The 14,872-nt window shown below is 34.6% G+C and overlaps 1 protein-coding gene across 6 annotated transcripts; it reads right to left on the reverse strand.

The window, feature by feature from the left end:
- Positions 1-1,928: 1,928 nt before the first annotated feature.
- LOC132030122 (disease resistance protein RPV1-like) lies at positions 1,929-10,014 on the reverse strand. 6 transcript variants are annotated; one of them, XM_059419617.1, is made up of 6 exons: positions 9,353-10,014; positions 6,651-7,746; positions 6,145-6,570; positions 5,093-6,043; positions 4,481-5,007; positions 1,929-2,837 (listed from the first exon to the last, which is right to left on the reverse strand). In XM_059419617.1, the coding sequence occupies exons 1-5, from the start codon at positions 9,820-9,822 to the stop codon at positions 4,489-4,491; spliced, it is 3,462 nt and encodes a 1,153-aa protein (XP_059275600.1). In that variant the 5' UTR covers positions 9,823-10,014; the 3' UTR covers positions 1,929-2,837; positions 4,481-4,488. The 6 variants fall into 6 exon arrangements, with proteins under 6 accessions (XP_059275600.1, XP_059275599.1, XP_059275596.1 ...); XM_059419616.1 differs by having other exon boundaries at positions 1,929-2,891; XM_059419613.1 differs by having other exon boundaries at positions 1,929-3,042.
- Positions 10,015-14,872: the final 4,858 nt, after the last annotated feature.

Below are 14,872 nucleotides of genomic sequence, written 5' to 3' on the forward strand. Positions count from 1 at the left end.
TTGAAGTTGTACAAGAAAGACAAGAACTTTGATTAGACCTCATTTGCAGGCATTGGAGTAATGCTGGCTTTTGGGCTATACCGTCAGCTACCCTTGGCAATACTTTTAACATAATTATATTTTATACCGTTCAATTGAAACCCCGTAGTTGGAAAATTGTACTATGCAAATATGACAAAAACTATTATTTTCGAATATAAGTTAACTTTTGGTTTCTTTGTAGGGGCAAAAGTAGTTTACAAATTGCTTGAGGTCACAAGTTCGAATTTTTGAATCCCTTTATTAAAATTTCTCGCTCCGCTAGAAGATCCTATTATTGGCAATTCATACCTATTATTACTGTAATAACCAAAAGGGTCAAACACACAGAAAGGTAGATAGTGTCTCACCACCTCAATACCTATCGGGAAATGGACATCTTAACTTCCTTTCAGAAGTATGGTGTGCATGAATAACATAAACAAAACAAAAATTCTACGTTCGGTGTTTAAATCAAACCAAGAAATACGTTATGTGTCTTTCATATACACTTTTATTCACTAACCATAGTTAATTAATATTATCACCTCAATCTATCACTTACTGACTTACCCATAGTAAATCAATGTGATTCGACGTAAAAATCAAACATGAATAAATTCTTTTTCCCACACTAGAAGTGATGCAATTTTTCAGTGTGAGAATATGCAAAGTGGAAATCCCTTCAAATTAAGAGCGGAAATTCCCGCTCTTTGACTGTTTGTCATTTCTCTTCCTTGACAAAAAATTGGCTAAGCTAAATAAAGGAAGATGAGAAGACTCCTCTCCTTTACAAATATGTTGTAACAGGGGTGTTCGCGGTTTGGTTAAAAACCGATCCAAACCGAAAATCAAAAACAAACCGATTAAATAAATCAATATTTACTTGGGTTAGGTTTGGTTTGGTTTTGAACTTTTAAAAACCGATAATATTTGATTTGATTTTGGTTTTACTAAAAGCAAACCGAAGAAAAAACCGAACTAGAAATTTTATACATAATTTTTATAATTATATATATTAGTTTTTATAAATACTTTTAACTAATTTATATACTTTTTAAGCAAATTTTTATTTATCTCTAATAGGCTAATGAACTTTATACTGTAAGCTGATTTAAAAAAAAGAAATTCATGAATTCAAACTCATTTATTCAAAGAAATAACTATATGAGAGTTACCTAGATTTATTTTTTGTATTTCTTATAAACTTTATTCACTTAATTAAAACCATAAATCTTAAGACATTTTCTTCATAATGCAAGGGTAATAACGAATTATAAGTTGGAAAATGATAGAAAATTCTCTTCTAATTGTAAGGAAAAAAACATGAAAGAGGGAAATACCGTAAATTTTCTTAAAAACCGACCCAAACCGACTACAACCAAACCGATGGATATGTATTTTATTTAGTTTGGTTTGGTTTTAATAATTTTAAAAACCGACTTGGTTTGATTTTGGTTTTGGTTTTGGTTTTAACCTAAAACCGATCCAAACCGACTCATGAACACCCCTATGTTGTAATTACAAAAATAAGAAGGATAATATGGTGAAACATCCATATCAGAATCTGAAGTTGCCGGCTTTGTCTTGCCTAATTCTGAAGTCAGGCATCTATATCCAACCAACAAGCTTTATGTTTCCTTGCACAAGAATCTGTCCACTGTTCCACCTGATGAGTTAACTATCTAAAGAAGAATGTAAAATAAAGTAGTGGTAGTATTAGTTCTTTTAAGGACCAAAAACTTATAGTTTGCTAATGTATTGCCTTCCTTCTGTAAACCAATACTACTAATTTCAGCAAATGTAAACAGAGTGCTAAAGAGTACAGATTCATAATGATTAACGAAAAAATAGCTAGGAAAATGGAGCAGATCAGTGAAGGATTTTGAGGATTCTCAAGATACAGTTAATCCAGGAGAAACGGACAGACTGCCTACATGTGCACTGTCTCATGAAGAGGAATTTCATTAATATTTTTTTTCTTTCTTCACAAGCCTCGCTATCAGAATACTAATAGGCAGACATGGCTTGCTATCATTAATCAGTTGGAGAATATTGCTCAATATAGCTATGAAATGGAAAACTCATATGCCACCTGTCACATACTTTAAATAGTGGACTAATAGCCATGAGGCCCTTCAACAGAAAGCTCAACATTACATATATAGGTATTTGAACAAGTGCATCATCCCATGAACTTATATGCAAAAGATTTATTGTACTTGAGGGCAGTATAAATCTAAGACAAATGGTATTCCATTGAAGAATCCCCTTTGGACCATGTAGCTTCATTCCTGAGCATAGACTCCCTAAATCACTGCCTAGTATGACGATTTTCAGCCTCGAGCACATTGTGGTCTCTGCAATAGAATTGAAAGTGCAAACATCTTGTCGTCATTGGTAACAACAGTTCATTTCATCAGCAAGATATCTCAGCTCAATGGCAACTGGTGTATAATGGATCAGCACTTAGACAGAAGTTGAAAGGCCATATAAACTGAAGTCGAATCTGGTTCGGCAGCAAAAAGAGGGTGTTTTCCTCCTTTCTTTGAGTAGTCTGTGAGGAATCTTAACTATTTGTGACAGTCAACAGCATGATGACTCAATGGCTTTCCCTGCACTAGCTGCTGCTACCCCAATGACTCAATTGGAACGAGCTCACCTGATCCCTCGCTGTTGCAGAAAATCCATCTCTCTCTATACTCTCACTGTGTCTCACAACAATCGCTCTTAGCTTCAGTAAATCTCAGAAGAAACTCTGAATTTCTTTTTGAGTTTCCCCTCATATTCAACACTTCATCAGTGACCAATCTATCGTCCTACGGCAACATATCAGCATTCTGAATGAATTTCCAAGGCTTGAGAGCCAACAACTGATCCAATTCCACCAAGAACACATTCCGGAGTAAAAGAACTATTTTAATTTGTAATTATTACAGTGCCACCATTAAAACTCTTTAAAGTTCTGAACATCATTTCGAGACTTTTCCAGATTCACTCTGATGGGTATTGTTCAAGTTCGATCTGCAATAAATGTCAACTTTGCTAGATTTTAGCTAAGATTGTCGCGGATATGGTTGAATAGGTCTGCGTCAGGCAGTAATGTAACAAGACAAAATGAATTTGATGGCAGCATAGATTAGAGTAGGGTGTAAAATAAATTACTATTGCTAAAATAAGGATATTTGACATCTGATAGATTCTATTGAAAAAATAATCAAATAGATTCTCTATTGCTATGTACTATTACATCTGGGAAATGCAAGTTTGAACTGGATACTTGTTCAAAATCTCCTTATACTTCCCCTTGGAACCTTCAAGTCCTTAACTAAAGTAGGTCATTTTTTCTCTATGAACTCCACAACACTCCTCAAGTTTGTTGACATGCAGAAAAACAAATACTGGAAAGTTTTAATTATCGCAAAGACTACTCCTTAGGCGTTAATCAACACCCATAGATCCTGCAACAATTTTCATTTCTAAGCGATAGGTATGTTTAGAAGTTTAAATGCAGCATTGTTAAATATAAATGAGACACACAGAGTAATATTTTTTTTGGTAAATAGAGTAATTTTTGTTCCTGTTTGAAACGAACACCAATATTCGAGTCATCTAAATTCAACAATCAAATTACCTTCAAAAAGTAACACTTGCCCACCTGATGCATGCACCAAAAAATAAGTCCACAACATGTGTTATTATGTTTATGTAAACTTTTATCACTTGAATCATATGTTAAGTAAATATCAAAGACGGTCTACTACCTCACATGTAAACATGATGGCATTACAAGTCATTCCTAAAAGCGTGAAAAATAAGAAACATCAAATATTAGAATAAAACCCTTCGAATTCATAGTAAAGATTCAATGTTAATGTAAGAAAAAGAAAAAGAAACAAACTTAAATCACCTCAATTCGTGAATAATACTCCAGCTAAATTTAAATTAACTAACTTCGATGCATTTGCAAGTGCTTTCTAACAAAGAATTAGTCATATTAATCTTTGAAGAGTAAATTGATGAGAACCTTCAAAGAGTAAAAGAGAATGACAATTAAGTTGTAACAAAAGTATAATGGTGATAGCTTCGAGCCTCTTAAAGATTCATAGTTTCAGAAGTGAGGAAGTGTAAGAGCAATACTTTTGCACTATAAGAAGGTGATCATTTAGCACAAAATGGAAAAAGAGGACAAACATATTCAAACACTGTGCTACCTTATAGCATGTTTCAGAACGCTGAGCTCTTTATTTTTCTGTTCTTTTTTTTTTTTTGCTTCCTATGTTTTAAGAAGAGGTAGTATTATGTTAACAAAAACAGGAAAAAATCTGCACTTCCATCTCACTGTCCCGTGAAGAGACGAAATGCTATTATTCTTTCTACTAAGTGAAATATGAACAAATATTAAGAAGTTGAAATCAGACACCAAAACACTATTCTAACATCTTACTAATCATTTACTTACCTTTCGCATCATTTTGGGAAGACTCTGACAAGGAGCAAATTCTGATGACATGGCCTTGGAAACTCTTCAACTTCAAAAGCTGATTCTTTATTCCAGTCTTGTTGTTCATCCAGGAATATAGTTCTCATCCCAACCTCCTTGATACTGAAACGTTTTTTATCATCTCCCACACTGGCTGAAACCTCAATAATATCACCGGGTTGCAATGAATCTCCAATATCCCAATAACTTAACCACATCATCCTCTCCTCACCTTCAGGAATACCCAGGAACAAAGGATCTTGCCTCCACTTCATTCTTCGCGACAAGTTATTGATTGAAATGCACGGTAAAAATCCCTCAGTTACAATTTTCTTACTCTCCAAACATGTATACACCAAGCAAAAGCTTAAGCCACGAACTCGATGATTATCAGGATTAGTCACCCTAAATGATGTATGGAAAGGCACACTTAACTTAGTGTTAAACCAACTTGGCATGTGTTCACTCAACAAGAATGTGGAGAAGATGCCGTTGCAGTAAAATCCCTGAGACAATAAAATTTAAGCAGTTGCATTATTAGCATATCCACATAAAATATGCTACAGTTTACATAGAAACAAATAAGAGTACCTGAGCTGGAAGCCTCTTAGGTGGGAGACGTTGTATTTTATCCATATCATTTTGGACAAATTTTGGAAATCCCATTGCATTTGAATGCAATTTCTCAATGTCGAATCTTAATCTAAAAGCAACATTTCTAATCAGTTCCAAGTTTGACAGATTCAAAAATCTGAGAATTTCTTCATTAACATTTTCAAGAGGTTCTAACTTGAAATAAGGATCCATCTGAACCAGATTAGCACAATTTAGGTAAAGTACGCCACATGAACTAGGTAGGCCACATACTCTCTCCAAGGATATACAATCAGTTGCATCCACTATGTCGACACCATTTGGAATTTCACTGATTGATTTTAGCCTTGTACATGAAGTTAGTGAAAGCTTTTCAAGCCTGCTAAGATGCATGATGCTCTCTGGGGGACAGGAAATTGGATTTTGGCTCAAATTCAAGTCTTTCAGAAAGTTGAGCATGCTAAAATCAACATGGAGAAATGCATTATCACCTAGATTGCAGTCAGAAAGTCTCAAAGTAACTAGTGAGGCTGGAAAACTGATTGGGGAAATTCTACAACATATTTTCTCCTTCCTCAGCCAGGACCACAAGATGGTATGCCATGGTCGGACATGTTTGGTAGTTATTATTTGGTTTGTTTGGATTCCGTCAGAAAGCTCGCCTGGCAAATCCATGGCCGCATATTCAAGATTAGAGCAACCAGAAATATCAAGGGTCTCCAGAAACTTTAACATGCAAACACTTTCTGGAATCCTCCTCAACTTTGTACAACCATTAAGGTTCAACAGAGTAAGTCCCTCTACATATCCGATAGAGTCATCTATCTCTGTTAGATTTGTACAGTATTCGAGGATTAATTGTTCAAGATTGGGAAGTTGTGAAAAATCAGGTGATCTTCTAAGCTGATAAGAGTGGCTGAGATTGAGAAACTTTAGACATCTGAGTAACTATGAATGGAACAAAGAAATGAAAAGACATGTTAGATGCCAATTGATGACTTCAAAAACAATGCTGGAATAGATGATGACAAAGTGATCGGATAAAGTACCTTTGGTTCTTTCCAAAGCTGTTTTAAGCTGCTGTATCGAAGATCTAATGCGACAAGGCTTTCCAATGGAATGTCACTTGGTAGGGATTCTAACTGGAGGCAATGCCAAGACAACCATCTTAACTTCTTGGGAAATTTCTTGTAACATCCACAAAGTTGTATGTTGCTAAGCAATAGAAATCTTAGCTTGCGCATTTGGATGAATGCATCAGTTACCAAATCTTCATTTGGAACTTCCACGGCGTCCATGGTATGACTTGAGAAAATGGACATCCAACTTTGTTTCGGTCGACATCTTTGAGAATTATTCAGAAATTCTTCCAGCTTGCGTTTTTTGCCATAAATTTCACTAGACGTTACCCTGATTTTCCCGTGATCTTTAAGCATATTTCTGTCTAGAATGATGCCTTCAATTGTTTCTGTACCCTTATAGAAAACGAAAAAGACATCTATGAGAAAAGCGTACACATGGTTTAAAGAAAGAAACTAGTGATTAAGATTCTTACAGTTTTGTTTTTCAATACGTATAAAGATTCTCTATGACGCCACAGTCTACTACGCCTCCCTGGCTCCTCAAATGACTCCTGGCGAACAATCTCTCTACCCATATCTTGAATCAGTTGATGCATGACGAGCTTACCCGAAGGTACTGACAAGAGATCTCTATCAATAAGGTTCTGGATCCCCACTATAGTGAAAAGTTCACATTTATCTAGTATTTTGACAGCAAAATCTTTATCCTCCCAGACAAAGAAACAAGCTATATGAAGGAATAGACTCCTATCATCATCTTCTAGAGATTCATAACTGATTTTGAGCAGTTCAATAATCCGATTATTAGGAACAACTTTCAACTTTTCTATTGTACTTTGCCATACATCAAGATTTTGTCCTGCCAGGGAAGAACCCAAAACTCTCAGTGCAAGTGGAATTCCTCCACACCGTTCCACTACTTCATTTGAATACTTAAGAAAACCCTCTACAGGATGTGGTTTTCCGAAGGTATACCAACTGAAGAGCTCTAAGGATTCATCACTGCTTAGTGTCTCAACGCGATACACCTTGTCAACTAGGCGAGGAGTTAGAATACGCTGCTGTCGGGTTGTTATGATTATTTTACTTCCTGGGTAAAATGAACTTTTCATCCCAAAAATTGCGTTTACTTGATCAGAGTCATCCAGATCATCAAGAACAAGTAGGACTCTTTTTGCACTTACGGCATCCGAAATCTTTACAATTCCTTCATCAACACATGATACTCTTTCCTTCTCTCTTTTTAGAATGTCAGAAAGTATTTGCTTCTGCAACTTAACTAAACCATTAGGTTGCTTGGAAACTTCTCTAATGTTAAGAACACAACTGCTGCCTTCAAAAACATGAAAGTTTGAACTGTAGATGAATTTGGCCAGGGTGGTCTTCCCTATGCCACCCATCCCGCAGACAACCAATAGGCCTACATCAATTGATCCATCTTGCAGCCACGAGTTAATATGTTTAACCCGGCGTTCTATGCCAATTAGGTGAGGTGCAAGATACAATTCTGTCCGACTTATTCTATTTGTGACCACATTAACAATCTTTCGAATAAATTTCGACTCATGCCTGTACATTTCAATGACAATAAACAAGAAAAGTGAGGTAGAACTGAATTGCATGTAAAATATTTCAGTCCACGAATGATGACTGAGCTAGGTTCCTTATTATGCAATATACTCTTTTCGATCAGGGCAGAAGGTAATAAGGGAAATCATCAATATGATTCAGCTAAGCACATCTTGATTGAAACATATATAGCATACATGAATTGTCAAAATACAGCTAATTTATCATCAAAGAGGTTGTGCAGCCATTACTATGATAATCGAGATGTATAAAGCATATGTTCATAAAATGTCAATATAAGGAAAATCAGATTACATAAATAATAGTAATAAATAGAAGGCTTCTGAAAGAGTGTTCCAATTGCTCATACTATTTATTCTTCCCATTTTTCTCTTTGGTTGCAACCTTAAACTAGCAAATAAGAGAGTTCCTTCTCTAACATTAAGATCCTAGATGAGGTGGTTCACATAATTCAATATGGCACCAAAGCACATGGAGATCATCCTCGTTCAACTCTCACCCCACCCATCAATAAAAATGTTTCCACATGTTTGGTCAGGAAAATTTAGCTGCACGTCTGGGGTGCTTTGAGACCCGCATTAAATTGATAAATTGTCTCATATATATCTAATAATTCAAACTATTAGATGAAATGGTCACATGTAGGCGCATGTTGCAAACCTTTTATAAGTACCAAAGGTGTCTTCTACCGAGGTGGATCCAGGATTTTAACTTTGTGGGTTCGGATTTGAAATTCTACTACATCCCTCAAATTTATTGGGTCCGAATTCTATTTTTTGTACTTATTTAATGGTTTTTCTTAATACATATATAGAATCTAAGCCAAAGCTACTATGGTTTTGCCCTCCTCCTATTGATTAACTTTGTTATTTGAATTATTAGAATTTTCCTTAGAAGGGAGAATCCCCTATCGTAATAGTTACAATTCGGAGATTACTTAAGTTATATAAGCATCTTCTTAACCGAAGAAAAACATGAATAATATTTGGAAAAGAACAACAACATGAAAAAGAGATTAACACCAAAATTTATGTGAAAGACCATTAAGGACAAAAACCGCGAAAATCTTGATTTTCCCCAAAGAAACAAATAAACTTTGTAATACTAATAAAAATCATTCTAGAACATAGTAAAAGAAAATTTCTCAAGTGATGAACCCGTAGCTCCTTCACAAGATCAGCCTCTGGTCTTCTCCCACCAAAGGAATGTATTGGGTGGATGCAATTCCTCCCTCCTTAAGGAGAGGTTTCGAGTTTGAGGCCTGGTAATGGATAAACTCCTGGTAGGGAGTTCCCAGTTAATGGGCTCGATGCAATCTGAATCCTAATTAGTCGGACCAGTAGGTTCTAAATATTTTTAGAAGGGGTGTCCTCTCTAACCATTTAACAGAAGTATTGAACCAAATAAATAAATAAAGGTGTCATCTCATGGATGTTTTGTATAACATACTTTTCTCAACTTCAAAGTAATGTTCCCTGGGATTTCTCTTTCCTTGTTTAAGGGGTTCCAGAAAGAACAAAATTAAAATAGTAAAGAGAGAAAAAAAGAAGAGCAAGATCTGACCAAGAAGAAGAAAGAAATATACCCATCATCTTGATTCTGTAAGACCATTCCCCCCAAGTCAGCAACTTTAGCAAGTGCTTCCCTCCATCTTTCAACCCTTTCCCTTCCACTGCTTTCTAGTTTCAAGTCTTTTTCATGCAAAGCTAATGCTTCCCCAATCCTTCCCTTCTGTTTCCTAACATCAGAAGGATCCACATCATAGAACACTGGTACAACCGTACGATCCAATTTCTCCTTTTGCTTCATAATCATATCAAGCTGGTCAAGACATGATTGAGACAAGGCATATCCTTGGGATAAGACAATCAGTGAAACCTTGGACTCTCGGATTGCTTGCTCTATTCTTGTTGTGTCTTTGAGTGTTTGAATGCCAGCTTGAACTAATGCACTGTAAAGGTGATCAGTGAAAGCCATGCAAGTGTCTTGTGCTCTAAAACTCAACAACACTTGATGGGTTGAAGATGATTGATTCACAGGTTGCTCCATTGACATGTAGCTGGAGATGAATATGTAAAAAAAGTTGGAGTGAATCAAAGGGTAAATCAGCTTGTGTAAATTGTGAGGTTCTCTGCATAATTGTTTCCAAGTCAAACAGTTGTAGATCGGAGTCAGGTCATGTCAATGGCAGAGGTCCACTGAAAATGATATTAAATTTTAGGACAATTAATTAATTGTTTTTGGTTGTCTTGTGCTTTAAGAGGTGGTGGATTATACTAAATGTGTTTTGTATTACTCTCTCTTTCTCAATTTATTTAGCACTATTTAACTATGCATGGAATTTAAAGAAAAAAGATAACTTTTGAAATTTATGACCCAAAATAAATTTTAGATATTTGTATAACTGTAAATCATCTCATAAACTTAAATTTTTTACTAAATATAAAAATGTGACATTCTTTTTGGAAAAGAATAAAAAGAAAAATGTACTACATAAAATGAGATTTTCCAATGACATTCTATATAAGAAAATGTTTAACATTTAAATGAAATTTCCGGGTGACTTTTCTAACGGTGTGACTTTTTGGAAAACAAAAGAATAGTTAAGTGGCTTTGTTATTACAAAATAAAGATAAGTGACTTTAGTAAATAAATTCATCTAAGTTGAGTGATCATTTGAGAAATTCACCTGAAACTAGTTCAGTTCGTTTTTTTTTTTTTAATAATTCACGATTCGGTTTTAGTTTCGATTTTCGATTATTCTGTATGCCTTTCAAACCCGCTAGTATTTTCATAAGATAAAAGCTAATCCTGGTTTTCAATGGTTCGGTAGAGAGCTCTTTTATCATCACAATTAATGGATTGTAACATATTAAAATCATATACTTGCAAACTCTATAAAGGTAGTTTCTTTTTACAATCTTTTTGACAAATTGAGAAGTTAACTAAAATGTCCTCAACTAACCATTCATTTTACGAGGTTGAGCTTTGTCCACCTTGACTTTGGTGTCCCTTTAATTTTTTGTTCCTTTTACTTTTTCACCAATTTGACGTTGGTCCCCTGACACGACCAATAACGTATTAGTCTTTTCCGGTGTTCCATTTGCTGTTTCAAAACACGGATTTATACCAAATGATCAATATTTTAATAATTTTCTAGAATAAGTGTTTCTTCTGTTTTACATATTGAATTTGCTCTATGCCCAATGAAATAAGTCGATGCTTCAAAAGTTTGAACGAAAGTGTGACGATGTATACTGAAGTCAAGTTTTACAACTAATCTCACAAATTGAAGATGTAACATTACCAAATAGCTCATCCGTTCTGTGTTTAGCTGCATATATGAATACGAGTACCTGACAAATTCATTTTGGCTCTCGTATAGTGTGTTATATATATGGCAGTTCCTCCTTTGTTGGTTGAAGAAGCCGTGGGCGCAGACAAATTAGAAACTACTTTTGTTAGAAAAATTTCAGCTAAGAACTTGGACTCCGATTCATAGTGACTTATCACGTACACTAAGTATTAATATAAATATTGTTTACATTAAAAAAAAAAAATTACTCGAGGTGAAGAGATGACGAGTTCCTTTACCGAAAGTTTCAACGTCTAATATAGGCTGTCTACACTAATTGCTCCTTGACCCAAAAAAAAGGTTTACATTAGAAATTGATACATATTTATAGTGCATTTCTGTTGGTCTTTCTACATAAAACTATTAAGACAAATTAAAAAGTACTCCTACCTATTATTTGCTGGCAAATGATCAACCGAAAAAAAAAAAAATACCCTGCATAGTGAATGCACAAAACATATATACAAACTTGCTGCACCACGTAATTACACTAAAGTATACTAATTTATTCTCATGATGAAGTCATAAATTAAGGTGATAATGTGCATAATAAACTATTTATGATGTCTTCACACTAGCATCAGTATTAAGCTTCATCTTTCCTGAACAATGAAGCAACCATGCTGTTAGTTTAGCTTGTTTGATTTAGAGATTGATATTTGCCAAGGAAATTAACCATCAATTTCCTCAAACTCATTCTTATGTATAAATACAAACAGCACTTGATGGCGCTTTCCTTTTCAATTGCACATTTGCAGCTCTCCCTTCCATATTAGGAAACTCGTGCCTACACAATACACACTAACACAAACAACACTCAACGTTCCTTTCCTTTTGAGTTGTCCGTTTGCATATTTCTGTTTTTTCATATTAGGAAACTACATACACCACCTACTTGTCAATATAGTCCGATTTTAACATATACTGTTATTAGTATTAAAAAATAGAATATTACTATAATTTAATGTTTTTATAGTAAGAGATCATACCCTATTCTTTATATTACCTTATTGAGTTTGACACGAAGAGTTAGTAGTTGTTATTGTAAATCAACTTAATCTATTAATATAAGAATTCTTTACACTTTTTTTCGTGGACAAAAGATAAACTTGATTAATATTGAGATCAGAACTTGAAACAGTACAATTCACCTCAACTTAGGAGCCGTCTGGACATGATTTGAAATCAGTGATCTGAAATCATGATGATTTGAAGCTGAAGTTTTGCTTACATACAATTTGAGTTTCTTAAGTTGTATTTTTTCATAGACATAAAAAACCCACAAGTTGCGAAAACCAATTCTTATACAATCTTACCAAATTAGCAAATAGTAATTCATTACAAAAATAATACAGTATTAGAAGGCCTTTTAAAAAAATACAACATCAAGTGATTGGACTTTAATTCAATAAAATAAAATAAAAAATAACATGAGTTGTATAAGTAAATGCAATTGGTAAGAGTAAATTTGTTATAAATATACTACCAACTTGCAGATCTTATAATATTTGATATAAATGGTTGGTAATATTTACCAACTTATAGATCTATTTTTACAAAATATAAATTTAGGGGTCACGTTTTATATTTAAAATAATTAGAAATCATGATTTCAAATCCCAAATCATACCTTTTTAGAGAATTTGGGATTTGAAATCATGATATGAAGTTGAGGTTGAAATTTTATGCAAATTGCATAAATAAATACTGATTTTAAATCAAAATATGAAATCATGATTTCATATCGCATAGCCAAACCCCTATTTACTTAATCTAATGTTGCTTTCCTTTTGAGTTGTCCATATGCATATATCCTTCATTTGGGGTGGTCTTTAATTGCCCTTCAAATTGGTGGTCTTTAAGTATTGCCCCTTGCCTAACTGTGACACCTCGAAATTTTTCCGTACTTGAGTGACAAGTAGAACGATGAAGAGTTTGAGTATATGATGTGTTGTTAAGTTGGGAATGGCCAATCATGAATTTTGTGGAAATAATAAAGTTGCGAAGATTTCCGTTTAGCACAATACGTTCCGTAAAGTGATTTACGGACCGTATAGTGCGATCGTCTCCAAGCGGTCAAAAATCTCAACTTTCCGTTTTTCTTAAGCTTAAATACGTGCATGGAGGACGGACCGTAAACTAGTATACGGTCCGTAAACCGTGGTTTAACATATACTCGACTTTGTTCATTAAAAATCGCCTTTTTTTGTGATTAATATAAGGGACCCTTTTCATTTCATTCCATTTCCATACTTCACCTCCACACTCAAGAAATCTCTAGAGTTCCAAACATTTCATCCATGAGAAATCCATAGAATTCAAGGATCAACAACAAGAAATCAAGAGGATCAAGTAAAGGAAACTCATTAAAAGTCTTCCAAGTCAAGAAATCTCAAGAGAGATAAACTAGGGTTTTGGTGCTAGGGTGAATCACCACTCCAAGCTTATTCCTCCATCATTTAAGGTAAGTTTCATGACCTTTACATGCTATTTGAAGTATTTATAAGTCGAGACTCATGAATTGTAGAAGTGCCTAACAAATGAGTCATCAATGGATGAATAATGTCATTATTGAATAGTAGTTGGCTTGAGTCATGGAAACGAATATGTTGAAGATATAAATGTGTTATAAATGACTTATAGAACAGGAAATGAGTGTTGGATACGAAAGAATACGACGATGGATTTTTAGTCATGATTATGGGAAATTGAGGTGAAATTATGAAACGCGAATCATGTGAATGAACTACGATTGTTGTTAATGTTGTTGTGGTGATTATTATGAATGTTGGGAGTTGATACGGAATATGGCGGAAAGTAGTATAAACAAAGGAGACTTTACTTGAATTTCTTTAGCTTTAGTAAGTATGCTTTCACGATGACACAGCTAATGTCTGAATATCCAAGGTAAACGATGACGCATTAGGAGATCAAGCGAGAAACGCTTTAAGCTAAACGTACAAAGGTATGAGGCTAATCCCTTTTGAGTCCTATGGCATGTAATTTCCTCTTTTACTTGAATATTCCATCTCCATAGAGTCCCCTCTCATGAATAGCCATACGGGATAAAGATATGAGATGAATACCAATTCTAATAGTCTAGAAATCTATAGCCTAAGATATGATACCCTCAAGTCAATGACGACATATACGTAATCTAACGACGTTGATATTGTGCACACTCACCTTATGCTTGTTCCTTCAAGGCGAGGCAAGAATCATACTTGGAATGCACATAACGATATCGGGGTCCACGACCTTATGTCACCCCGATAAAGTATGAATAGCTAAGAGTTGACATGTATCAGAATAAGTATATGATGTCAAGCATACCATTGATGAGTTATGATAAGTATACTAGGATAAACGTTATGATAAGTATGATGTAATAAGTGATTATGATGATATCACACCGCGCCTATTGGTCGGGTTATAAATATACTATACACACACCATGGCCAAATGGTACGGGTGGTACACCTTTTCTCTGGGCACGAGATAATATATTTGATATGCTAATGATGATTGATTATTACACCGCACCTATATGGTCGGCGGCTATTGCTATGTATGTATAATATGATGATTTAATCGATGATCATCCTTTGATAGATCGATTGCTCCTTGTTTTATGCCTCCTCGCTTATCGATGCTTCATTATTGTTTATGTTTCACATACTCAAGTACAATATTCGTATCGACGTCTTTTCGGGACGCCGTGTTCATGCCCACAGTAGACGAGGAGGCGAC

Source organism: Lycium ferocissimum, chromosome 9 (assembly GCF_029784015.1).
Source record: "Lycium ferocissimum isolate CSIRO_LF1 chromosome 9, AGI_CSIRO_Lferr_CH_V1, whole genome shotgun sequence".
Lineage (NCBI taxonomy): Eukaryota > Viridiplantae > Streptophyta > Magnoliopsida > Solanales > Solanaceae > Lycium > Lycium ferocissimum.